This window comes from Myotis yumanensis, unplaced genomic scaffold (assembly GCF_028538775.1).
Source record: "Myotis yumanensis isolate MYYU_CA2020_CCGP unplaced genomic scaffold, mMyoYum1.0.hap1 SCAF_2, whole genome shotgun sequence".
In the NCBI taxonomy this organism is placed as follows: domain Eukaryota; kingdom Metazoa; phylum Chordata; class Mammalia; order Chiroptera; family Vespertilionidae; genus Myotis; species Myotis yumanensis.
In genome coordinates this window covers 106,711,182-106,738,878 of record NW_027223753.1, presented here as the reverse complement: position 1 = coordinate 106,738,878, position 27,697 = coordinate 106,711,182, and the positions used below count along the sequence as shown (strand labels likewise).

The following is a 27,697-nucleotide window of genomic DNA, read 5'->3' as shown; positions in this document are numbered from 1 at the left end:
CATACAGTGGGGTTTCTTGTTGTTTTGTTGATGGTTTCTTTTGCTGTGCAGGAGCTTTTTATTTTGATGCAGTCCCATTTGTTTATTTTCTCCTTAGTTTCCATTGCCCTAGGGGCTGTATAAGTAAAGATGTTTCTTTTATTCTTTAAGAAAAAAACACAAAGTGTTGAGTGTGATGTAAATGTTGCTTTTGTAGACTTATACAAAAGTTCATTAATAGGAAGAAAAAAGTAAGATTCTGTTTCTAAGTATATGCTCCCAATTTATCATAACTTATTTTTTTAAATTAAGACCAGTCTCATGATTGGATCTTTTATTTTTGTGCATGCTAGTGTTTTGAGTAATAGCATGTGATTCCAGACCTCACTGATGTGTGTAATAAATCAGTGATGACTTAATAGGTGACAGTGAAGCTGGTTGATTAGGTAATACCTAAGAGAGTCTATCTTTACAGATAAAAAATTTTGTGTATTTTATGGAAGTGATTTTTATTTTAGGGTTGAAAATCTTGTCAAGAGTGTGCTTTTCCAAAAACATCATTGCACTTTCTTACCAGTAAAATGATTTCTTTTCTGTGGTTCATCATTTGGCAGTAGTATAACCAGCTTGAGGTGCCTATTTATTGAACAGCTCTTTGTTTATCCTTATGTATATTAATAAACTGGAGCATTCCCATGGGTGCAAGTGATTGTAAAATGGGAGCATTTAACTTCTTTCTTGGTAAACCATCTTATAATATTTCCTTCTATTTTTCCAGATAAATTATTAGTCATAACTATAGCAACAAAAGAAAATGATGGATTTCATCGGTTTATGCAGTCAGCCAAATACTTCAATTATACTGTGAAGGTATGGTATAACTTTAATTCATGGAGACGTTAAAATATGTGCCTAAAGTACATTTTTATAACAATAGTAACAATGGGAAGTGTAATCCAAAGGAGGAAGGTGAAATTTGGTTACATAGTTGCTATTAAATTTTATATATATTTGATTGTTTTAAAGATAAATTTTGGCCTTATTAATACTCTGCCACTCAGACAATAATACTTGCTAATGCTTTGTATAAACGTGTTTATAAAATAACAGAAAATATGTTTATACTAGTGTCCTGGTGCACTAGTGTCCTCTCCAATCGAGGAAACCTTAGGGGATGTCTGACTGTCGGTTTAGGCCCAATTCCTGTGGGATTGGGCCTAAACCGGCAGTCGGACATCCCTCTCGCAATCTGAGACCACTGGCTTCTAACCGCTCACCTGCCTGCCTACCTGATCACTCCTAACCGCCCTCCCCTGCTATCCTTATCTCACCCCCAACTGCTCTCCCCTGCCGGCCTGATCACCCCTAACTGCCTCTACCTGCCTTATCACTGCTAACTGCCCTCCCCTGCTGGCCTGATCTCACCCTCAACTACCCTCACCTGCTGGCCTGATCGCCCCTAACTGCCTCTGCCTTGGCCCCCACCACCATGGCTTTGTCTGGAAGGAAGTCGGACGTCTGGAAGATGGCTGGTTGACCTGGTCTAATTAGCATATTACCCTTTTATTAGTATAAATCAATTATATTGAATAGGATTGCTTAAATGGGAGCGGGGGAGAAGACTTTTTCAGCAGGAGGAGATGCTCTTGGCAGACAAAAATACCTAGTCCCTATATCTGGACTGATAGCCAGCCATATGCACTATACTGCCAAACTGGTCATTAAAAAATTGAACTGCTCTCTTACACCTTACACCAAACAGCTGTTGCTCTTAAAACCCCTCCTCAGCCCCCACCTTAGGTTTTGCCTTCCCAGTTCACCCAGATTAGGTTCTGATTGGTTGGTTACTATGCCAGTCAGCATCAGAAGTTCTGCCTCCTAGGCAGCCATTGGCTCCTCGAAGTTCACCCATATTTGGTTCTGATTGGTCAGTTTCTATGCCATTCAGCATCTCCAGGCCTATCTCTGGGCCTGATCATAGAGGTGGGGCTGATGAGCAGCCCCCACGGAGGCATGGATAGAAAGAGAGCTATGGCTGCTGGCGAAGTCCTGAGAGAAAGAGAGAGGCAACGGCTGATCAACAGCTGCCACGGAGGCTGCGGATCAGACCCTGCCTCTCTCCGGGCCTGATCTGTAGCCCTCTCAGCAGTCAGTGCTGGGTCGCCGTGCCCACAGCAGCGGCAGTCAGTGCTAGGTCACCACAGCAACCCAGCACTGACTGCAGGACTGACTTCCAGTGTTCGGTCGAGCCTTTGGTCGGTCGTTACGGACCTTGAGTTTTTATATATTAGGATAGGATGGTTCTCAGAGTTCATCAGCATCATCTGGGAAATAGAAATAATGATTTTCAGATGCCACCCCAGACCTGCCAAATCAGGAACTCTGGGAGCAGGATGTGGAAGTCTGTGTTTTAACAAGCCCTCCATGTGATTCACATGCAGGGTCTAGTTTGAAACACTGATTTAGTGGAATGAAAGGAGAAAATTGAGCAGAATTGAGGCTACTATAGTGCACTGTACAGAGACTCTCTCAGATGGGCCTGGGCACGGTATTACTGAGGTATTGGAGAAGTCCAAGAGGGCTATAGAATGAAAGTGTAATACTAATAAATCTTCAGGCCAAAGGCGGCCAATTTTTGTTGTTGTTGGTAATCCATACCAGAGGATATATTTTCCATTGATTTTTAGAGAGTGGAAGGATAGAAGGGAGGGACCGAAGGAAAGTGGGAGGGAGGGAGAGAAACATTGAAACATTGATGTGAGAGAGACACATTGATTGGTTGTCTCCTGCATATGCCCCAACAGGGGATCTAAACTGCAACCTGGGTACATACTCTTGATTGGGAACTGGACTTGAAATCCTTCCATCCACAGGCTATCACTCTAACCACTTAGCACACCAGCCAGGGCAGGAGCCCACTTTTTTAAAAAATATGTTTTCATTGATTTTAGAGAGAGGGGAAGGAAGAGAGAGATAGAAACATTGATGGGAGAGAAACAACATTGATTGGCTGCCTCCTGCATGCCCCCTACTGGGGATGGAGCTCACAACCCGGGGAATGTGCCCTGACTGAGAATTGAACTAGTGACCTCTTGGTTCATGGGTCAATGCTCAACCACTGAACCACAGAGGCCTGGCAGGAGGCCACATTTTAGGGCCAAAACTAAAATATCTATTAGACTAGCCTCAGTATGAATCCAGGTTCACATCAGTTTGTTTTCTTGGTTAGCCTTTTTCCTCCAACCTTCATGAAATGATAACTAGAGAAGTAAGGTTGGGAGCCCATGGGCTTTGCCAGCCAGATTTATATTTGGTTCAATGTTAAGTAAAATTGAAACTAATACTATTTATTTTCTAAATGTACTTTATCCTTTTCTTTTGTATTTTTTTTATTTCATTCATCCTTAATTTCAAAAATCTCCAAGAATATTATTATTTTGGGAATTTCAGTCTTCAGATGAAACAAAGATACAAGGTTTATGTTTGTGTCACCTTTTAATTCAGGAGGGATCTGCTTATTGAGAACAGCTCCAAGTTTAGTTCTGATAAATTGTGCTTAGGCAATTTCTTGCATAGATGAATTACTGTTAAGCTTTTGAGGGTAATGTATAAAGAAGGGAATGCTTGATTGATGCCCCCACCCCTTATGTTTCTCTCATAAACCTATTCTGGTTCAGTAGGAAAACTTTCGATGGCCCTATCAGGAGTTACTGAGCTTCACGGGCTTTCAGTGTATCTCATACTGATTTCCTGCCCTATTGAAAAGTGTTATGGAAACTCTCTTCACTTTTTTAAAAATCTGGACAAATAGAAATAAAATATGAGAAATAATTTCTGTGACACCCCACCTCCCACCCCTCTCCCAGATTAGAATCTACTTCGAAATGATAAAATTGGGAATGGTATTTTTAAGGGGTGGAAAACATTAAAGAATTATGATCTGACTAGGTATCACGTTGTTTGCTTTCTAGTTTCATGACTTAGTGAAATGTTTAAAAAGTGGTTACTGTGTAATACTATGCAAGTTACTGATTACTTACAGTTTTTATGGTACTATCATTTGAAATTTTGCTCAGGGATGAAATGTTGATTTTATTTATAGGTTCTTGGTCAAGGAGAAGAGTGGAGAGGTGGTGATGGAATTAATAGCATTGGAGGAGGCCAAAAAGTGAGATTAATGAAAGAAGTTATGGAACATTATGCCAGTCATGAGGATATGGTTATCTTGTTTACTGAATGGTAAGAAAAATAACCTGTGATTTTTTTTTTAAAATATATTTTATTGATTTTTTACAGAGAGGAAGGGAGAGAGATAGAGAGTTAGAAACATCGATGAGAGAGAAACATCGATCAGCTGCCTCTTGCACACTCCCCACTGGGGATGTGCCCGCAACCCAGGCACACGCCCTTGACCGGAATCGAACCTGGGACCCTTCAGTCCGCAGGCCGACGCTCTATCCACTGAGCCAAACCGGTTTCGGCATAACCTGTGATTTTTAAGTCTACATTAAATTATTTTTAAAAAGAGTTGAAATTCATATGTGTAGATTACATATTAAATAATTTTATTCACAAGGAATCATTGTTTTAAGAAGTAGGTTTTACTCATAATTATAAAACCACAGTCTGATATAGTTATGTAATATGATAAAATCTGATGAGTTACCATAAATACCAATGAGAAAACATGGCAGGAGCTGACACTTTTGGAAATTTGTGTTTTAATCTTGATTTAGAGAAAGAGTAAAGATCATGCTGAGCTTTTCTATTGAGAGTAACTCAAGGGATTCTGGTCAACCAGGAGGAAGTAGTTCATTTAAAGTTGTAAGTGAGAAATAAGAAAACCTGTGTTTATTGAAAAAGAAAAGCCTTTCCGATGTGTAAATATCTTTTTATATGTGGCTCTACTTTGCTTCTATTTAATTTTGAGTGTCTACTGTCTTTCTTTACCTTCCTACATGTTTTTAATAATGTCATGAGGTACTAGTGGTTGCCACCTTTTTCCACTTTCTGTACCTTTATTAAATTTTTATCTTTTGGTCATTGATTGCTCATTTGAAACCCTCTTGCACTTTCTCCTCTAACTTAGGAAAGTTTCTTTATATCTCTACCACAATTTGAACATCTAAAACCACAAATTATTGCAGATGAAATTAAGACTAATGCTTACTTAGTATACATGCAAATATGTAAATAGAAAAGGCAAAATTTTGAAAAGAAAATGTATACAGTGAACTCCTAGTGCCATCAACACTTAAAAGTTTTGAAAGGGTCTATATACTTGCATCTCTAAAATTTTCCTAATAACTAGTACACACACAAAAATAAGTCCTGCTTATAGTTACCTATTCTTGCAATATGAGATGTAGTATAGCTGATGTTAGCTTGTGTATTGGGAATTTTTCTATTATTAAATATAGTTTTACCCTTGGCAAAAGAGTAGGAAGCTTATAATGTGCTTAGGTTATATATTGAGTATGTTTTGGTTTAAAATTACTGTGGATTTCAAGCAACCATTTTGGTAAGCTTGAACTTGCCACATGTAGATTTCGATTTTGACCTTGAGGTAGAGTCTCCTTGTAAAAGTTACCTATCACATATTAGTGATTCTTTTAGAAAGAACTTTTGCTCTGTCTTTACCCTCCTATCCCATACCCTATCCCCTTACCTAAGATTTAGACTTGAAAGAAACTGGTTTAATAAGGGGCCAATTTGTTTCTAATGAGGGAAGGAACAAAGAAATACCTGAAGACTCCTTGAAGTTACATTTGTTTATTTAGATGATACTTTAAGACCCCGCTTAATAAGAAAGACTGCAACAAAATTTTAATAGAAGGTCACTGTGTACCAGGCATTATTAGTGTTTAAACTATATTAGTGAACCAAATAGACAATATTTCTGACACCTTTTTCTGTGAGAATAGCCAGCTAACTGAAAACATGCAGCCTCACCCCAGCCAAGCCATTATCTAAGAAGAATCATTAACATTTTCTTTATCACCCATGTATGTTTTGGAAAAATCTAGCAATGAAGAGCAAGTAATCAAGGAAGAGAGGGGTGGATAGTTGGTGCCACTTTAGAGCTCTTTTTTCTCTATTTTTTTAAAAAATAACACCCTTTTAAAAAAATATATTCAGAATGATTAATACAATTGAAAATTATTATGAATGAATGAGAAATGAATTAGGTTGTTTAATATAAGATACTCATTCAATTTAATATAATTGCTAATCTAATCAAGCTTACATCTGGTTGAGTTTAGAATTAAGAACACATTAATTTTAATAAATCAAACAAATTCCTATTTCTTACATGATTTATTTTGGACCATTCAACTGTGATAGTTTTATGAAAGCATGGGTAACTACTATCTGAAAAAAAATACAAAGATTTATGTACTTAATGGTCTAGATAGGCTCCTTTAAACAACTAGAGGCCCGGTGCACAAATTTATGCTCCAGTGGGGTCCCTCAGCCTGGCCTGTGGGTTTGGGCTGAAACTGGATCTCCAACATCCCTTGAGGGGTTCTTGGATTGTGAGAGGGTGCAGGTCAAGCTGAGCGACCCCACCGGTGCACAATCAAGGCCTGGGAGGGATGCGGGAGGTTGGCCAGCCAGGGAGGGAACATGGGAGGGTTCCAGGGCATGTCCGGCCTATCTTGCTCAGCCCCAATTGGCCAGACCCCAGAAGCAAGCTAACCTACTGGTCGGAGCATCTTTCCCCTGGTGGTCAGTGCACGTCATAGTGACCAGTTGAGTGGCTTTAGCATATCATTAGCATATTACATTTTGATTGGTTGAATGACTGGATACTTAGCATATTAGGCTTTTATTATATAGGACTAGAGGCCCGGTGCACAAAAATTTTTGTGCACTGGGGGGGGGGGGGGGGGGCTCCGTCAGCCAGGCCTGTGCCCTCTCACAGTCTGGGACCCCTCGGGGGATGACCATCTGCTGGCTGAGGCCTGCTCCCCAGGGGATTGGGCCTAAGCTGGCAATCAGACATCCCTCTGGCAGCCCAGCAGCCCTCGGGGGATGTCCACTTGCCAGTGGGGAGCAGACCTAAGCTGCAGTCGGACATCCTTAGCGCTGGTGAGGAGGCAGGAGAGGCTCCCACCAGCACCGCTGTACTGGCAGCCATCAGCCTGGCTTGTGGCTGTGCAGAGCTCCTCCCATGTGAGAGCGCACTGACCACCAGGGGGCAGCTCCTGCATTGAGCGTCTGCCCCCTGGTGGTCAGTGTGTGCCATAGTGACCAGTCATTCCCAGTCTTTCTGCTGTTAGGGTCAGTTTGCATATTACCCTTTTACTATATAGGATAGAGGCCTGGTGCACGGGTGGGGACTGGCTGGTTTGCCCTGAATGGTGTCCCAGATAAGGGTGGGGGTCTTGCTTGGGTGCCTGGCCAGCCTGGATGAGGGGCTGAAGGCTGTTTTCAGGCTGCTTGCACCCCCTTTAGGGTGGGCATCCCCACTGGGGTGCCTGGCCAGTCTGGATGAGGGGCGGAGGGCCGTTTCCAGGCAGGCCAAGCCTGCAACTGAAGCTCCCAGTCTCTCTTTTTTCTTTTTTATTCTGGGATTTATTTACCTTCTGTAATTGAAACTTTGTTGCGGCTCCAGCTCCGAGACCAGCCTGTTGAAAGCAGGTATCTGGGGTTTGTTTAGCTTCTATAATTGCAAGAATTTTTTCTCCCGCCGGCTGCGGTCCTGCCCAGTGCTCGCACCTGCTGCCAGTGCTGGCCCTACTCACACTTACAGCTGGTGGCAGAGCCGCCACTCTCACCCACTGCCAATGCCTGGCACCGGTCCCGATCACTTGGCGCAGTCAGCGGGTGCAAGGGACGGCTGCGGGCTCTGATCACCCCTGAGGGCTTCTTCAACTACCCCTGCTCCTGTTTTCAGTAACCACCAAAGGCTCCCCCTAATGACAGCGACCAGTGACCCACCTTGGTCTGGTGCCCCCACTCATCTGCTCCACCATCTTGCCATGGCCAATGCCTGCCGTATTCCATGCTCTGCCACCTGCTGCCAACACCTGCCATATTCCACGCATGCCCCAGGTGGTCAGCACACGTCATAGAGATGGGTTGTTTGGTTGTTCAGTTGTTCTGCTGTTCGGTCTATTTGCATGGAGGAAGCCAAGGTTCCCTGCTTGCCGCAGCCCAGCTCTGAGCTCCGGATGCAACAATGTTGCAATTATAGAAGCTAAACAAACCCCAGATACCTGCTTTCAACAGGCTGGTCTCGGAGCTGGAGCCGCAACAAAGTTTCAATTACAGAAGGTAAATAAATCCCAGAATATTTGCCTTTTATTATATAGGATAAGAAACCATAAACAATACAACAAGAAAGCCCACTGCATGGGAGAACATATTTGCCAATGCTATCACTGATAAGGGTTTAATCTCCAACATTTACAGGGAACTCATACTACTTAACAAAAGGAAGATAAACAATCCAATCAAAAAATGGGCAAAGGACCTAAATAGATACTTTTCAAGAGGGCATACAGAAGGCCAAGAGACATATGAAAACATGCTTAAAGTCACTAATCATCTGAGAGATGCAAATCAAAATGACAATGAGATACCATCTCATACCTGTCAGAATGGCTATCATCAACAAATCAACAAATGACAAGTGCTGGTGAGGATGTGGAAAAAAGGAACCCTCTTGCACTGCTAATGGGAATGCAGACTGGTGCAACCACTATGGAAAACAGTATGGAGTTTTCTCAAAGAATTAAAAATGGAACTCCCATTTAAAACAATAACTTTTTAAAAGTATAATATATATACATGACACACACTAATTTTAAGTGTTAAATATATTAATTTTGGTAAATTTACAGAGTTGTGCAATTATCATCAGTACTCAATTTTAGAACATTTCCAAACTCCAGAGTGATTTCTTGAATCTCATTTAGATAGGCTTTTGTGAATTAATTTGAGCACAATTTTATTTGTTAAAACTCATATTTGTTTAAACTGCTTTAAACAAGGGCCTGGGCATTTTGAGCTGTATAATAAGGTACTTTGCATTACTTTTAGAATTATTTTCCAAAGCTTATATTCTTTTCTGCTAGTCACATTGATGACCGAATGACCTAATTATTATATAGTGACCAGGTTTTTAAATTTTATTTTTGTTATTATTTTTAAATGTATTTTTATTGATTTCAGAGAGGCAGGGAGAGGGAGAGAGAGAGAGATAGAAACATCAATGATGAGAGAGAATCATTGATTGCTGGCTCCTGTACACTCCACACTGGAGATCAACCCCGAAACCTGGGCATGTGCCATGACCGGGAATCAGACCATGACTTCCATGTTCATAGGTCGATGCTCAACCACTGAGTTATGCAGGCTGGGCTTCCTTATTTCTTTTCAATATGTCTTTATTTATTTTAGAGAAAGGAACGGAGAGAGATAGAGAGGAACACTGATGAGAGAGACACATGGATCACTTCCTCCTGCATGCCCCCTACTTGTGATTGAGCCAGCAACCGAGACATGTGTCCTGACCGGAAATCTAACTGGCGACCTCTTGGTTCATGGGTGGATACTCAACCACTGAGTAACAGCAGCTGGGCATGACCAGGTTTTTAAAAAGAATTATAGGTAGCCTAGTATGTAAAAAGAAGAGTTTGAGTAGTTGTGAATAAATTTGATACACACTAAATATTCCTGCAAACTTATTCTGTGACTAGGGGCCCATTGCATGAATTCATGCACCTTGAAAGGAACTGTGGGCTGCGAGGCTGCGGTGGGCACAGGAGTGGGTCTCAGACCATCCTCCATGCCCCTTTCTGGCCCCTCCCACCATGGCTCCTGGTCCCCTGTCAGCCGGCAGCCCTGCTCCTGCCAGCACCGACCCTGCTTGCACCTGCTGATGGCACAGTGATTGAGGCTGGCGCCAGCAGTGGATGGAGTGGGGCCTGCTGCCCTGATCACCCCTCAGGAACAGGGGGAGGTGGAGAGCCCTCAGGGGGTATTGGGGCCAGCAGCCGCCGCTGGCATCCGCTGACAGCATCAAGCGATTGGGACCAGCACCGGGCGCCAGGCACTGGCAGTGGGTGTGAGTGGCGGCTCTGGCACCAGCTGCGGGTGTGAACAGGGCTGGCACCAGCAGTGGGTGTGAGAGGTGGCTCTGGTGCCGATAAGGAGTGTGACCAGGGCCATTGCCGGCAGCAGGTGTGAGTGCTGGGTGGGACTACCGCATGCGTGAGCAAAGAATTTTCAGTAACCACCAGAGGCTCACCCCAATGACAGCAACCAGTGCCCCGCCTTGGTCTGGTGCCCCTGCTGACCTGCTCCACCATCCCGCTGCAGCCGACACCCACCATGTTCTGCGCTCTGCCACCTGCTGCCGACACCCGCCATGTTCCGCGCATCATAGCGACCGGGTTGTTCTGTTATTTGGTTGTTCCACTGTACAGTCTATTTGAATATTAGCCTTTTATTATATAGGATGAGTACAGTAAAATAAATATAAACCAGCATAGTAGATCCTAAATTAAGTATGTGGAAGAAGCCTTTTGGGTTTCAGATAAATGTCTAACAAAAATTTTGGTTATTTTTTTTTATTTTAGAGTTATGAAAATTCTTTAGAAGAGAAGTAGTTGAAATAAAGTTGGTGCAATTATTTGAATATGAATTTATACTGAGCAGACATTTATATTTTTTGGCAGCACTAAGTATTGCACCATTATTCAGAATACAAATATGCTCGATTTGAAAGACTCGCAATTTATAAAATATTTGAATGACCTTTCAGTGGTGGTTATTTGCCTCACCAAAAAGAGTATTTTTTTTTTTTAATGAAACATCTACTCAAGCATTTTGGTGTATGAAACTCATAGTTCATTTAGATATTTATTTAAAGATGATTAAATTAACATTGTAATTTATAGGCTATTGCTAACTAACGATAGCAGTAAAGAAGACTACTAGAATGTCACTTAAACTAGAATGGTAGTCAATGTTACAATACAAAAGTTAATGTAGAATTAAAATGAATATAAAATCCATTATTGTAGTTTTATGAGTGGCTCTGGTTTGGAAGATTGATCCAGGCTGAAAATCTTGGTCACACAAATATTTGCTGTTAGGGTGTGTACCTTATCACTTTGATTCTATATTGCTAGCTTATTCACTTATCAAATTGAATTGTAATTGTTTGTATGTGTCAGACAGTGAAGCTGGGGTCTGTATCTGATTTGCATGTTGTCAGGGTAAAAGCAAGGAATCAGTAAGTATTAGGTAAATTTCAGTAAAAGAGGGAGAAATAAAGTGGATGCTTTGAAACAAATTTTAAAGATTGTTCTTCATTTGTTTAGAGAAATAAATGACTTACAAAAGAAGAAAAACATTAAAACTTTCTAAATCTCAGAGATTGAAATTATTTAAAAAGTGAATGAATTTAGATTATAAACTATGAAAATAATGCTCTTTCATATCAGCCAGTATTCATTTCTTTTGGCTGGTAATTAAGTCATATTTTGCTTAAAAAGTGAGATCAGTGAGCACAAACTGTGATGCAGGCATTGAACTTATCACTACAGAAAAAGAGATAAGCACAGCTTCCACCCTCAAGGAATTCTCATATTATACCCATTCCGCAAACGAAACTGAGCAAACCTAATTTGGAAGAAAAATGTAGGTTTTATTTATTTATTTTTATTTTGTTATTTTGTTTTATTGGTTAAAGTATTACAAAGAGTATTACATACGTCTCCTTCCCCCTCCCCCCCCCCGCTTGACATTCCCCCGGCCTCCCCTACCCCCCAGTGTCTTATGTCCATTGGTTATGCTTATATGCACTGCATACAAGTCCTTCAGTTGATCTCTTACCCCCACTTCCGCCCCCCAACCCTCCCCAGCATTCCAGATATGTCTTTATTGATTTCATAAAGGAAGGGAGAGGGAGAGAGAGAGAGAAATATCAATGATAAGACAGTATCATTGATTGGCTGCCTCCTGCATGCCCCCTACTGGGGACCAAGCCCAAAATCCAGGCATGTGCCTTGACCAGGAATCAAACTGCAACCTCCTTGTTCCTAGGTCAATGCTTAAAACTGAGCCATGCCGACCAGACAAAAAATGTAGGTTTTAAAATTGTTTTGAATTTTAGCATAATTTCCTTAGAATCACCTACTTTGAGAAAATTGTGAAAGTTGACTTTATTGAATTATTTTGCTAATTGTGAAAATATGTTTATGATTTTCTTATAGTCATGAGTATAATTTATATGTATTATTCTTCAGCTCATCAAATTTCTATCTTATTTTATTGCACAAAATAAATATTTTATGCCTCTCATAATTCAGGTTACATACCCAGTATGTGTACATTTTATATTGTCTTACACTAGAGGCCTGGTGCACAAAAATTTATGCACTCGGGTGGGGGGGTTCCCTCAGCCCGGCCTGTGCTCTCTTGCAGTCTGGGACCCCTCGGGGAATGTCCACCTGCTGGCTTAGGCCTGCTCCCCGGGGGATCGGGCCTAAGCTGGCAGTCATACATCCCTCTGACAGCCCGGGAGCCCTCGGGGGATGTCCACTTGCCAGTGGGGAGCAGACCTAAGCTGCAGTCGGATATCCTTAGTGCTGCTGTGGAGGCGGGAGAGGCTCCCGCCACCATTGCTGTGCTGGCAGCCATCAGCCTGGCTTGTGGCTGAGGAGAGCTCCCCCTGTGGGAGCACACTGACCACCAGAGGGCAGCTCCTGCATTGAGCGTCTGCCCCCTGGTGGTCAGTGTGTGTCATAGTGACCAGTCATTTCCAGTCGTTCTGCTGTTAGGGTCAATTTGCATATTACCCTTTTATTATATAGGATAGAGGCCTGGTGCATGGGTGGGGGCCGGCTGGTTTGCCCTGAAGGGTGTCCCGGATCAGGGTGGGAGTCCTGCTGGGGTTCCTGACCAGCCTGGGTGAGGGGCTGAGGGCCATTTTCAGGCTGCCCACATCCCCTTCATGGTGGGGGGGGGGGGGGTCCTGCTGGGGTGCCTGGCCAACCTGGGTGAGGGGTTGATGGCCATTTTCAGGCTGGCCATGCCCCCCAGTGACCCAAACTCCCAGCCTCTCCTTTTTTTTCTGGGAGTTATATATCTTCTATATTTGAAACTTTGTAGCCTTGAGCGGAGCCGAGGGCTGGTGGGAAGCCTGGATTCCTCCATCACTGGGAGCAACCCAAGCCTCCTGCTCACTCCAGCTCTGTGGCCGCCGCCATCTTAGTTGGGTTAATTTGCATACTTGCTCCTGATTGGCTGGTGGGCATAGCTTGTGGGTGTAGTGGAGTGGCAGGGTGATGGAGTGATGGTTAATTTGCATCTTCCTCTTTTATTAGTGTAGACTAGTAGCCCAGTGCACGAAATTCATGCACTGGGATGGGGGTGTAAGGGGCCCCTCAGTCTGGCCTTCACCCTCTCCAATCTGAGACCCCTCAGGGAATGTCCAACCACCTGTTTGTGCCCACAGTTTTAACAGATAACAGCTCCATTGTTGTTTCTTTCTTATACTTAAAACCATTGGAATTAGTAGGTATTCAAAGTGTGTATACATTTTGGGGGGACACGCTGTATATCTCTAGTCAGCGGTGAAAGAAACCAACAGCAGATTTGGAACCCCCAGACAGGTAACCTCGCTCACTCCCCACATGTCTCCCCACTTCACTTTCCACCTTTGTGGGCAGCAGGAGAATCAACGTTTTCTCTCATTAATTCGGAAAAGCATGTCCTGTCACCCACTGCCTGGCAGGAGTGTGCTAGGCCCCAAGCAAGCGAGGCTCAGTCAGGGCAGCCTTCGCTCATGGGTGCTGGCACCCAAAGTGCACATTCCTCCTCTACAGTCGCCCCGACTATCCCACTGTTTCACTGAGAGGATGGAATTCCTCTCTACCTCTGGGTTCTTGATCTTGAATGCTGACCAAAGGCACCTCAGCAAGGGCTGCCCGTGCCTACCAGGTGTGTCTGTCTGCACCTGCTCCTGACTCAGCACCTGCATTAACCCCCCCAGAGGTGATCTCGTAGCTGCACTGGCCTCCGTGGGAACAGGGCATCACCACTCCGCCCTCTCACTGTCATCTCACAGGCGCACACCCTCAGCACCCAGAACACCCAGACACTCTCCAAAGGACGTGAGCGTATCAGAGGGGATGTGTGCACATCCTGTGGGGTGTTAGGCATGCTGGGTTGATGGAAGTGCAGTGGAGAGGTGGAGAGAACTTGTGCATGCCTTGGTTTGCAACTGTTGCAGGCATGGGAGGGTGACAGTGTGCTGGGGGATGTTCACACGCCAGGGGGGGATGTGCACACCAGAGGCCTCTGGCTTTGCAGATCCGCAAACCCCCATGGTGCAGCCAGGAGGACATCAGTCTGGCCAGCCACAGTGGCTGTCCCTGCGATCCTGCACCTTCTGGGCCAGGAGGTGGATCTTGCGCAGCCACTCCTGGGTGCTGATGGCCTGCAGGCGCTACTTCAGCTCAGCCTGCAGACTCCCCTTGGCATGCTCACAGCTGTCACCACCGCCATGTGGGGAGTACAGGCCGCCCTCTGCCGGCCTGCCTCCTCTGTCCAGAGGCTCTCTGCGCTGCTCACCTTCCCAGAGTGACTGGGGCTGGGCGGAAGCCAGGCATCCTGCCCTGCCCTACCCCAGCCGATCCTCCCCTGTGGGAGCTGCTGCCCCACCGGGAAGGGTCACGGATCTGGGTCCCGGGACCACGGACAGCCTCAAGCGCTGCCTCCCGCCTGGCAGGGTCACAGATCCATGTCTTGGGCCCGCGGACAGCCTCAAGCACTGCCCCCCACCCGGCAGGGTCACAGATCCGGGTCCCGGAACCGCAGACAGCCTCAAGTGCTGTCCTCCACCCGGCAGGGTCTCAGATCCGGGTCCCGGGACAGCGGACAGCCTCAAGCACTGCTCCCCACCCGCCAGGTCACGGATCCGGGTCCCGGACCGTGGACAGCCTTGCCCGCTTCCACCCGCTTTCAGTATGCAAATTAGCCGCCATCTTGTTGCTTCAGGGTGGGAGTCTCCACTGGGGTGCCTGGCCAGTCTGGGTGAAGGGCTGAGGGCCGTTTTCAGGCTGGCGGGCGACTGAAGCTCCCAACCTCTCCTTTTTTTTTTTTTTATTCTGGGATTAATTTTCCTTCTATGGCTATCACTGGAGCTGAGAGCTGGCTTTAGCTCTGAGGCTCGGCTCCAGCTCTGAGACCTCGGCTGCTGAAAGCAGGGATCTGGGTTTGTTTGGGTTCTATAATTGCAACATTGTTTGGGTCCTGCTTACTTCAGCTCTGACCGCTGAAAGCAGGTTTCTGGAGTTTGTTTAGCTTCTATAATTGCAACAATGTTTCTTAAACTGCAGCTCAGAGGCCGGCAGCGGCAGGCGGGGAACCTTGGCTTCCTCCATCATGGAGCAAGCAAGCCTCCTGTTCGCTTCAGCTGCCTGGCTGCCGGCCGCCATCTTGGTTGGCAGTTAATTTGCATATCGCCCTGAGTAGCCAATGGGAAGCATGTCGGAGGTATGGTTAATTATCATGTTTCTCTTTTATTATATAGGTTAGTTTTTACAAAAGACAGAGTAAAAATTTTCTGAAAGCAAAGCTTTTCAAGTATGATGGCTATACTTTTAACAAACTGTGCCAGATTTATTTGATAGACTTCTCCATTCCTACAATGATGACAAAGTTTGCAGACATAAAGAACCTTGTCATTAGTGATGGACAACAGTCCATCCTATCTAATAATAGACAAACATGGTAATTGACCGTACCTTTGCTATGCTTCCCATTGGCTAATCAGGGCAATATGCAAATTAACTGCCAACAAAGATGGCCATTAACCACCAACAAAGATGGCGGTTAATTTGCATATGGATGCGCAATGCTGGGAGGTGAAATGGGAAGGATGGAAGAAGCCACCCGCCGCTGACAGTAATTGGAAACCCAGGCAGCAGGCAAGAGCCCCAAGCCCAATTGAAGAACCAGGTCGACTTTGCCCCGCCCCCCAGCCGTGATTGGAGAACCGGGCTGCCTTTGCCCCACTCCCCAGCCATGAAAGGAGAACCGGGGCCACCTTTGCCCCGCCCCCCAGCTGTGAAAGGAGAACCGGGCCACCATTGCCCCGCCTCCCAGCCCGTGATCGGAGAAGCCGGGTGGGGCATGGAAGAGGTGGCCTTCACCCCTACGTAGATCGCAAGCACCTTTCAATATGTGTGGGTAAAACCCCTTGAGACCAGGTCCTGGCCGCCACATATATCGCAAGCACCTTTCAAACTGCAAGGGTAAAACCCCCTGAGGCTGGGTCCTGACCGCCACGTAGATCACAAGCACCTTTCAAAGTACGCGGGTAAAACCCCCTGAGACTGGGTCCTGACCGCTACGACCACGAGCACCTTTCAAACTCCTCGGGTAAAACCCCCTGAGACCAGGTCCTGGCCACCACGTAGATCTCGAGCACCTTTCAAACTGCAACCCCGAGACTGGGTCCTGGTCATCACATAGATTGCGAGCACCTTTCAAACTGCAAACCCCATGAGACCGGGTCCAGGCCACCATGTAGATCGAGACCACCTTTCAAACTGCAAACCCCATGAGACTGTGTCCTGGCTGCCACGTAGATGCTACTTTCTCTTTGATTTTATGCATAAAGAACTAAAGCATAAACAGTTTAAGTAACTGACTTGGTTAAGGTTATACAGATAGCAAGTGGCAGAGCTAGGATTTGAATAAAAAAATAATACTAAAAATTTAAAAAATGAAGAAAAAAATTAAAGATAAAAAATAAAAAAGTGAAGTGTTGTTCACTTCAGCTGTTTTAATGCCCCATAAGGGCTAGTTTAATGTCGAGTAACACTCCCTCCACGTTCTGCGTGGAGTAGGGTTCGGTATCTGAAAGTGGAGCCACACAACAAATGAAAGAAAAAGACACAAGATAATTTTGCAATATTGGGGGACCAGGCGGGCAAGTCCCGAAGGACTTCCTCCTCTGTGCTTAGGTCTCACCAAGCTTTTATTCATCTGGGATGCACTCATAGCATAGCCCTTAGGCAGGTGACCCCATTAACAGGCAGACTAGCCCATCAGCAAGGATTTACATAATAATAAATGGGAATTAAGGGAACTAAGGTGGGGATGCTTCAGCTATTACTACCTAAATTAACTGGGTGGTTCCTAGATTAACTGGGTGGTGCAGTTCTGACCTTTGCTAGGACTTCAAAGGTTACTAGCTTTTGGGGGTCTCTGTTTAAACTCAGCTAGTGAAGAAAATGAATGGATTCCGGCAGTTTAAGACCCCACTCTTCTCTTCTGTCTGCCACTTCTCAGTTTCCTGTTAGGCAGTCAGCACCCTGTTGAAGTACCAAGGGATCTACCACTCCTCTGTTTGTGTCTATCTCCACAGCCTTGGCTGCAAGCAGGTAGGACCAGTCTGCCCCTTTGGCCTGTTTGCCTGCTGTCAATCCTAATCACTCAAGCATCTGTTTCTGACAGGGCTTTAGGTGGAGGTGGTGCTATATTGCTTTCTGGAACTGAACGGGCCCTTTTTAACCCAGTCCCTGAGGGCGCTTCAGAGTCTTTGTGTCCTTTGTACAGCTCAAGGTGTAAGCTGGGTATGACTGTATTAGCTGTCTTGAGCAGGGGTCCTCAAACTACGGCCCGTGGGCCACATGCAAATACAAATATTGTATTTGTTACCGTTTTGTTTTTTTACTTCAAAATAAGATATGTGCAGTGTGCATAGGAATTTGTTCATAGTTTTTTTAAAAACTATAGTCTGGCCCTCCAACTGTCTGAGGGACAGTGAACTGGCCCCCTGTTTAAAAAGTTTGAGGACCCCTGGTCTTGAGGCTGCTTGGAGGGGCTGGCTCTTCAGGAAAAAAATTGAAAATCAGGAGAGCCTAAAGGAGCTTTGGGACAAAACAAAATGAAACAACATCTGCATAATAAGGGTGCCAGAAGGAGAAGAAGCTGAAAAAGGAATAGAAAACCTGTTTGAAAAAATAATGACAGAAAACTTCCCTGATTTGGGGAAGAAAAAAGTCGCACAAATCCAAGAAGCACACAGAGTCCCAAACAAGATGAACCCAAAGAGATCGGCACCAAGACACATCATAATTAAATTGGCAAACATCAATGACAAAGTAAGAATCTTAAAGGCAGCCAGAGAAAGACAAAGTTACCTATAGGGGTCTCCCTTTAGACCAGCTGTCTCTAAACTTACACACCTCATGGACCACCAGTGGTCTGTGGACCATTGGTTGGCGAACGCTGCTTTAGACTATCAACTGATTTCTCAACAGAAACACATCAGGCCAGAAAGGAATGGAATGACATACACAGAGTGATGCAAAGCAATGGACTGAATCCAATAATACTGTACCCAGCAAGGCTATCATTCAAACTTGAAGGTGAAATCAGGACCTTGACAGACAAAAAAAAGGCTAAGGGAGTTTATTACAACCAAGCCAGCAATGTAAGAAATACTAAAGAGACCACTGTAAAAAGAACAAATAGAAAGAGAAGAAGGAACATAGGCATAAATAATAAAAATGGCAACAAACAAGTACCTATCAATAATAACCTAAAATGTAAATGGATTAAATGCTCCAATCAAAGACATAGAGTAGTTGAATGGATAAGAAAACATGACCCTTATATTTGCTGTCTACAAGAGACCCACCTCAGAACAAAAGACTCACACAGACTGATAGTTAAGGTATGGAAAAAAATTTTCAGGCAAATGGAAATGAAAAAAGAAGCTGGGGTAGCAATATTTATATCTGACAAAACAGACCTCAAAGGGAAGTCCATAACAAGAGGTATGGAGGGCCACTTCATAATACTAAAGGGAGCAATCCAATAATAGATATAACTCTGGTAAACATATATACACCCAATATAGGAACACCAAATACATAAAAAAAACCTCTGGAAGATATTGAAGGAAAGACTGATAGCAATACAATCATAGTAGGGGACTTTAATACCCCATTGACACCATCGGATAAATCCTCTAAAAAAATCAGCAGAGATAGGAATAGTAAATGACTTACTAGATCAGATGGAACTAGTTGACATCTTTAGAACATTCCACTCCGAAGCTACAGAATATATATACGTGCTTTTTAAATCATTGTTTAAAGTGTTACATATGTCTCCTTCCCCCCCCGCCCCATTGACTCTCCCCGCCACTCCCACCCGTGTGGGCAAGCCCCCACCACCCCCGTGTCTGTGTCCATTGGTTATGCTAACATGCATGCACGCAAGTCCTTTGGTTGATCTCTAAACCCCCCACCTCCCCTACCATTTGTCTCTGGATGTATTTTTGTTTATCACTTTATGTTGATCATTATATTCCACATATGAGTGAGATCATTTGATATTAATCTTTCTCTGACTACCTTATTTTGCATAGCATAATGCTCTTCAGTTCCATCCATGCTGTTGCAAATGGTAAAAGTTCCTTCTTTTTTTATAGCAGTGTAGTATTCCATAGTATAAATGTACCACAGTTTTTTAATCCACTCATCTGCTGATGGACATTTAGGCTCTTCCCAAATCTTAGCTATTGTAAATTGTACTGCTATGAACATAGAGGTTCATATAGCCTTTCTGATTGGTATTTCTGGTTTCTTGGGATATAGTCCTAGAAGTGGGATGGGATTACAGGGTCAAATGGAAGTTCCATTTTTAATTTTTGGAGGAATCTCAATACTGTTTGCCACAGTGGCTGCACCAGTCTGCATTCCCACTAGCAGTGCACAAGGGTTCCTTTTTCTCCACATCCTCACTAGCACTTGTGGTTTGTTGATTTGTTGATGATAGCCATTCTGACAGGTGTGAGATGGTACCTCATTGTTGTTGTGATTTGCATCTCTTGGATGATTAGTGACTTTGAGCATGTTTTCATATGTCTCTTGGCCTTCTGTATGTCCTCTTTGGAAAAATGTCTACTTATGTCCTTTGACCATTTTTGGATTGGATTGTTTATCTTCCTTTTGTTAAGTTGTAAGAGTTCTCTGTAAATTTTGGAGATTAAACCCTTATCTGAAATAGCATTGGAAAATGTTCTCCCAGGCAGTGGGTTTTCTTGTTTTGTTGATGGTTTCTTTTGCTGTTCAGAAACATTTTATTTTTATGTACTCCCATTTGTTTATTTTCTCCTTAGTTTCCATTGCCCTAGGAGCTGTATTGGTAGAGATATTGCTATGACATATGTCTGATATTTTGTTGGCTATGGAGTCTTCTAACATTTTTTATGGTTTCCCGTCTTACATTTAAATCCATTAGCCATTTTGAGTTTGTTTTTGTGTATGGTGTAAGTTGGTGATCTAGTTTCACTTTTTTACATGTATCTGACCAAATTTCCCAGCACCATTTATTGAAGAAACTATCTTGACTCCATTGTATTCTGTTGCCTCCTTTGTCAAAAATTAACTGAGCATAATGGCTTGAGTCTATTTCTGAGTTCTCTGTTCTATTCCATTGGTCTATATGTCCATTCTTGTGCCAATACCAGGCAGTTTTGAGAACAATGACTTTGTAATACAGCTTGATATCTGGTATTTTTATCCCTCCAACTTTGTTCTCTCTCAGGATTGCTGTGGCTATTCAGGATCTTTTTATATCCCAGATGTATTTTGGGGGTGTTTGTTCTAGTTCTGTGAAATATTCTGTTGGTATTTTAATGGGGACTGCATTGAATCTATAAATTGCTTTGGGTAGTATGGACATTATAGTGATGTTGATTCTACCAGTCTATGAACATGGTATGTTCTTCCATTTGTTTATGTCTTTCTCTATCTGTTTTTTCAATGTTCTGTAGTTTTCTGAGTAAAGTCTTTTACCTCCTTAGTTAATTTATTCCTAGGTATCTAATTTTTTGTTGCAATGGTAAATGGGATTTTTTTTTTAGTTTTTATTTCTGTGAGTTCATTATTGGTGTATAAAAAAGACAGGTTTCTGGGTGTTGATTTTGTATCCTTCTCCATTCCAAATTCATTTATTAAGTCTAATAGTTTTTTGATAGAGTCTTTGAGGTTCTCTATGTACAGTATCATCTCATCTGTGAGTAAGGACAGTTTTAGTTCTTCTTTTCCAATTTAGATGCCTTTTATTTCTTCTTCTTGTCTGATCACTATGGCTAGCACTTCCAGTACTGTATCAAACAGGAGTGGTGAAAGTGGGCATCCCTGTCTTATTCCTGTTCTTAGGGGAAATGGATTTAGTTTTTGCCCAGTGAGTATGATGTTGGCTGTAGGTTTGTCATATAAGGCTTTTATTATGTTGAGGTATAATCCCTCTATTCTCCCTTTGCTGAGAGTTTTTATCAAGAAAGGGTGTTGGATTTTGTCAAATGCTTTTTCTGCATCAATTGACATATGCTCATGTGATTTTTGTCTCTCATTTTTTTATAGTTTTACCAAAATTGTTTTTATTAATTTTAAAAATTCTTAATTCACCCAAACTGGGAATTTTGTTTTTGCAAAGTTTTAAAAATATTTCAAATAAAAAAATCATTATATACACATTGTGTGCAATTAGGAAAATACGAAACAAAAAACCATTAAAAATAAACTAACAAGCACCTATAATTCTAGAAATGATTACGGTTAACATTTAAACATATTTCTTTGTCTTTATTCTTTACTGTTTAACATAATGGATATATATGTGTGTGTGTGTATATATATATATATATGTAATGGAGATATATTATTTAATGTGTAAGTTCACATTGTGCCTAGCAGTACATTACAGACTTGTTCCCAGGACATTAAACTGTCTTCATAAACTACATTTTTTAATAAACTAAATTTTTAAGGTTTGACTGATATGCCTTCTTATGGCTATAACATCATTTATTTGTTTAATTGTTTTCCTTCTTTTGGGTATTAGGCTGTTTCCATTTCTTTTTTTAAATTTCTTAATTGGTTAAGGTATTACAAATGTGTCCTCAATCCCCCACTAACCCCCAACCTCCCCCACCCCCCACTCAGGCTCTCACCCCCCTGTTGTCCGTGTCCATTGGTATGGCTTATATGCATGCATACAAGTCCTTTGGTTGATCTCTTCCCCTTACCCTCACCCTATCCTACTTTCCCTCTGGGGATTGATAGTCTGATCATTGTTTCTCTGTCTTTGGATCTGTCCCTGTTCATCAGTCTATGTTGTTCTCTATATTCCACAAATGAGTAAGATCATGTGGTATTTATCATTCTCTGACTGGATTATTTCACTTAGCATAATGCTCTCCAGTTCCATCCATGCTGTTGCGAATGGCAAGAATTCCTTCTTTGTTACCGCAGCATAGTATTCCATTGTGTAGATGTACCACAGTTTTCTAATCCATTCATTTGCTGATGGGCACTTAGGCTGTTTCCAAATATTAGCTATGGTAAATTGAGCTGCTATGAACGTAGGGGTGCATATATCCTTTCTGATTGGTGTTTCTGGCTTCTTGGGATATATTCATAGAAGTGGGATCACTGGATCAAATGGGATTTCCATTTTTACTTTTTTGAGGAAATTCCATACTGTTCTCCACAGTGGCTGCACCAGTCTGCATTCCTACCAGCAGAGCAAAAGGGTTCCTTTTTCTACACATACTCTCCAACACTTGTTGTTTGTTGATTTGTTGATGATAGTCATTCTGACAGGTGTGAGATGATACCGCATTGTCGTTTTGATTTGCATCTCTCTTATAATTAGTGACTTTGAGCATGTTTTCATAGGTCTTTTGGCCTTCTGTATGTCCTCTTTTGAAAAGTGTCTATTTAGGTCCCTTGACCAATTTTTAATTGGATTGTTTATCTTCCTTTTGTTAAGTTGTATGAGTTCTCTGTAAATTTTGGAGATTAAACCCTTATCCGTGATATCATTGGCAAATATGTTCTCCCATGCAGTGGGCTTTCTTGTTGCTTTGTTGATGTTTTCCTTTGATGTGCAAAAGCTTTTTATTTTGATGTAGTCCCATTTGTTTATTTTCTCTTTAGTTTCCATTGCCCTAGGAGCAGTATCAGAGAAGAAAGTCGTTCGGAATATGTCTGAGATTTTGTTGTCTTTGGATTCCTCTAGTATTTTTATGGTTTCCCATCTTACGTTTAAGTCCTTTATCCATTTTGAGTTTATTTTTGTGTATGGTGTAAGTTGGTGGTCTAGTTTCATCTTTTTGTATGTATCTGTCCAATTTTCCCAATACCATTTATTGAAGAGACTGTCTTGACTCCATTGTATGCTCTTGCCTCCTTTGTTAAATATTAGTTGGGCATAGTGGTTTGGGTCAATTTCTGGGTTCTCTATTCTATTCCACTGATCTATATGTCTGTTCTTGTGCCAGTACCAAGCTGTTTTAAGAACAGTGGCTTTGTAATACATCTTGATATCTGGTATTGAGATCCCACCTAGTTTGTTCTTCTTCCTCAGGATTACTGCAGCTATTCGAGGTCTTTTTTTATTCCAGATGAATTTTTGAAAAGTTCGTTCTAGATCTGTGAAATATGCCACTAGTAATTTAATGGGGATTGCATTGAATCTATAGATTGCTTTGGGTAGTATGGACATTTTGATTATGTTGATTCTACCATTCCATGAACACGGTGTGTTCTTCCATCTGTTTATGCCTTCCTCTATCTCTTTTTTCAGTGTCCTGTAGTTTTTCCCATATAAGTCTTTTACCTCCTTAGTTAAGTTTATTCCTAGTATCGTAATTTTTTTGTTGCGATGGTAAATGGGATTGCTTTTTTAGTCTCCCTTTCTGTAAGTTCACTATTGGTGTAAAGAAATGCCATAGATTTAATTTTGAATCCTGCTACATTGCCGAATTCATTTATTAAGGCTAATAATTTTTTGATGGAGTCTTTAGGGTTTTCTATGTACAGTGTCATTTCATCTGCAAATAGGGACAGTTTTACTTCTTCTTTTCCAATTTGGATGCCTTTTATTTCTTTTTCTTGTCTGATCGCAGTGGCTAATACTTCCAGTACTTTGTTGAACAGGATTGGTGAGAGGGGGCATCCTTGACTTGTTCCTGTTCTCAAGGGAAATGGTTTTAGTTTTTCCCATTGATTATGATGTTGGCTGTGGGTTTGTCATATATGGCTTTTATTATGTTGAGGTATGATCCTTCTATTCCTACCTTGCTGAGAGTTTTTATCAAGAAAGGGTGTTGAATTTTGTCAAATGCCTTTTCTGCATCAATTGCTATGACTATGTAATTTTTATCTCTCAAATTTTTTATATGAGGTATCACGTTTATTGATTTGCGGATATTGTACCATCCTTGCATCCCCGGGGAAAATCCTACTTGGTCATGGTGTATGATCTTTCTAAAGTGTTGCTGGATCCAATTTGCTAGAATTTTGTTGAGTATTTTGGCATCTATGTTCACGAGGGATATTGGCTTATAATTCTCTTTCACTGTGTTGTCTCTATCTGGTTTTGGTATTAGGGTGATGCTGGATTCATAGAATGATCTGGGAAATGTTCCTTCCTCTTGAATTTTTTGGAATAGTCTGAGGAGGATAGGTTTTAGTTCTTCCTTTTATGTTTGGTAAAACTCCCCTGTGAAGCCATCTAGCCCCAGGCTTTTGTTTGCTGGGAGCTTTTTGATGACTGCTTCAATTTCTTCCATAGTTATTGGTCTATTGAGATTTTTAGAATCTTCTGGATTGAGATTTGGAATGTTGTATTTTTCTAGGAATATGTCCATTTCCCTCCAGGTTTTCTAGTTTGTTATAGTAGAGTTGTTCATAGTATTTTTTAACAATTACTTGAATTTCTGTGGCGTCTGTTGTTATTTCGCCTCTATCATTTCTGATTTTGTTTATTTGGGTCCTCTTTCTTTGTTTCTTAGTCAGCCTGGCTAGAGGCTCATCAATCTTGTTTATCCTTTCAAAGAATGAGCTCTTGGATTCATTGATTTTATGTATTATTTTTTTGGTCTCTATGTCATTTATTTCTGCTCTGGTCTTTATTATCTCCTTCCTTCTGCTCACTCTGGGCTTTTCTTGTTGCTCTCTTTCTAATTCCTTGAGTTGTAAAGTTAGATGATTTACTATCATTTTTTCTTGTTTTTTGAGGTAAGCCTGTAGAGCTATAAACTTCCCTCTCAGGATTGCTTTCACTGTGTCCCATAAATTTTGGATTGTGTTTCCATTGTCATTAGTTTCCAGGGTGTTTTTAATTTCTTCTTTCTTCTCATTGGTAACCCAATCATTATTTAGTAGCATGCTATTCAACTTCCAAGTGTTTGAGTATCTTGGCTTGTTTTTATTGTAGTTTATTTCTAATATTATGCCATTGTGGTCTGAGAAGATGCTTGGCATGATTTCAGTCTTCATGAATTTGGGGAGACTTTGCTTGTGACCCAATATGTGGTCTATTTTTGAAAATGTCCCATGGGCACTTGAGAAGAATGTATATTCCGTGGCTTTTTGGTGAAATGTTCTGAAGATGTCAATTAAGTCTATCTGATCTAGTGATATATTTAGGATTGCTGTTTCTTTGCTGAATTTTTGTCGAGAGAATTTATCCAGTGATGTCAGTGGTCTATTAAAGTCCCCTACTATGATTGTGTTGTTGTTGATCTCTTCCTTGTTATCTTCCAGGAGGTTTTTTATGTATTTGGGTGCTCCTGCATTTTTTGCATATATGTTTATCAGGGTTATATTCTCTTGTTGTATCGATCCCTTTAGTATTATGAAGTGGCCTTCCTTATCTCTTGTTATGGCCTTCATTTTGAGATCTATCTTGTCTGATATAAGTATTGCTACCCCAGCTTTTGTTTTTCATTTTCATTGGCCTGAAAGATATTTTTCCATCCCTTCAATTTCAGTCTGTGTGAGTCCTTTGTTCTGAGGTGCGTCTCTTGTAGACAGCATATATATGGGTCATGTATTTTTATCCATTCCGCCACTCGATGTCTTTTGATTGGAGGATTTAGTCCGTTTACATTTAAAGTTATTATTGAAAGGTACTTGCTTGTAGTCATTTCTATTTTAGTGCCCGTGTTCTTTCTTACCTTTATATTTCTTCTTTTTACAGCATTCCCTTTAGCATTTCTTGCATTGCTGGTTTGGTAGTGATAAACTCCCTTAGCCTTTTTTTGTCTGCAAAGCTCCTGATTTCCCCTTCAATTTTGATTAATAGTCTTGCTGGATAGAGTATTCTTGGATTCAGTGCTTTGCTTTGCAACACATTATATACCTCCTTCCATCCCCTTCTAGCTTGATGTGTTTCTGTTGAGAAATCATTTGATAATCTGATGGGCAATCCTTTGTAGGTAACTCTCTGTGTTTTTCTTGCAGCCAATAAGATTCTCTCTTTGTCATGTACATTTGCCATCATTATTTTGACGTTTCTTGGTTTGGGTCTTTTGGGGTTAATCTTGCTTGGGACTCTCTGTACTTGTGTAACTTTTTTCTTCCCCATATCTGGGAAGTTTTCTGTCATTATTTCTTCAAATAGATTTTCTAATCCTTGCTGCTCTTCTTGTCCTTCTGGCAGCGCTATTACGTGTATGTTACTTCGTTTCATGTTGTCCCAAACCACCCTGAGGATCTCCTCCTGCTCTTTAATTTTTTTCTCCAGTTGCTGTTCAAATTGAGCTTGTTTCTTTACCTTATCTTCTAACTCACTAATTCGCTCCTCTGCTTCTTCTAGTCTACTGTTTAAACATGCCATGGTGTTTTTGATTGTAGCTATGTCACTTTTCATTTTTTCCTGATTCTTGCATAGATTATTGATTTCCTCATCTATTTGATGAATGAATTGTACAACCATTACTCTGAATTCTTTTTCTGTCATGTTGCATGCTTCAATTTCATTAATTTCCTTTCTTGGCGACTCCTCATTTTCTTTCCTCTGGGGGTTGTGTCATCTCCCCATTCTGACTATCTCCAGATGGTTCAAACGTTGAGTTGTGTGGGCCTGGGCGGTGTGCAGTGGGAGCTTCGCACCACCCTAGTGTCACTGGAGATCTCTGACACTAAGATGTGTGGTTGTGGTGGGTTGGTGGGAAGCAGACTTGCTCAGAGTCAGCGTTACCAGTGCTCTATGTGGCCTCGTGTGCGCACTTAGAATTAGGGACCCCGTCTGCATCGTGCTGGAACAAAGACTCCCCTGGAGTGTGTTGAAATTCAGAGCCCCCTGGCATGCACCAGGATTCAGAATTCCCCAAGAATTCAGTATCAGAGTCTCTGTTGCTTCGCACAGCCTTGCATTGAGAATCAGGGTCCCTGTGTGCACATGCACCAAGGATTGGAGTCACTGGCTCTTAGTGTGAATGCACAGAGAATCAGGGATCCCAGGAGCAGGTGATAAGAAACACAGTCAAGCCATGACTAGTTTGGCTCAGTGGATAGAGCATCGGCCTGCGGACCAAAGGATCCCGGGTTCGATTCCGGTCAAGGGCATGTACCTTGGTTGCGGGCACATCCCCAGTAGGGGGTGTGCAGGAGGCAGCTGATCGATGTTTCTCACTCATCGATGTTTCTAACTCTCTCTCTTCCTTTCTGTAAAAAATCAATAAAACATATTTTTTTAAAAAAAGAAACTCAGTCAAGTCACTGGTGCTTGGTGCTGCCTCCTGCCCGGAGAATTGGGGTCCCCGGGACTGTACTGCGCGGGACTAATCCCTGGTGTTCTCACGTTAGCCCCCAGGCCAAGGTTTCTACAGCCAGCGCTGTGCGGGACAAGTTCCTGGTGTTCGCGTGTTAGCTCCCAG

At 42.3% G+C, this 27,697-nt stretch overlaps 1 protein-coding gene across 3 annotated transcripts in view; it reads left to right on the top strand.

Annotated features, from left to right (window-relative positions):
• Positions 1-27,697, top strand: part of PLOD2 (procollagen-lysine,2-oxoglutarate 5-dioxygenase 2) — a 289,789-nt gene that overhangs the window by 118,239 nt on the left and 143,853 nt on the right. For all 3 annotated transcript variants that reach the window (XM_070405928.1, XM_070405927.1, XM_070405926.1), the window contains exons 2-3: positions 758-849; positions 4,082-4,218. In XM_070405928.1, coding sequence (XP_070262029.1) covers positions 758-849; positions 4,082-4,218 — 229 coding nt within the window. The remainder of the gene's footprint in view (positions 1-757; positions 850-4,081; positions 4,219-27,697) is intronic.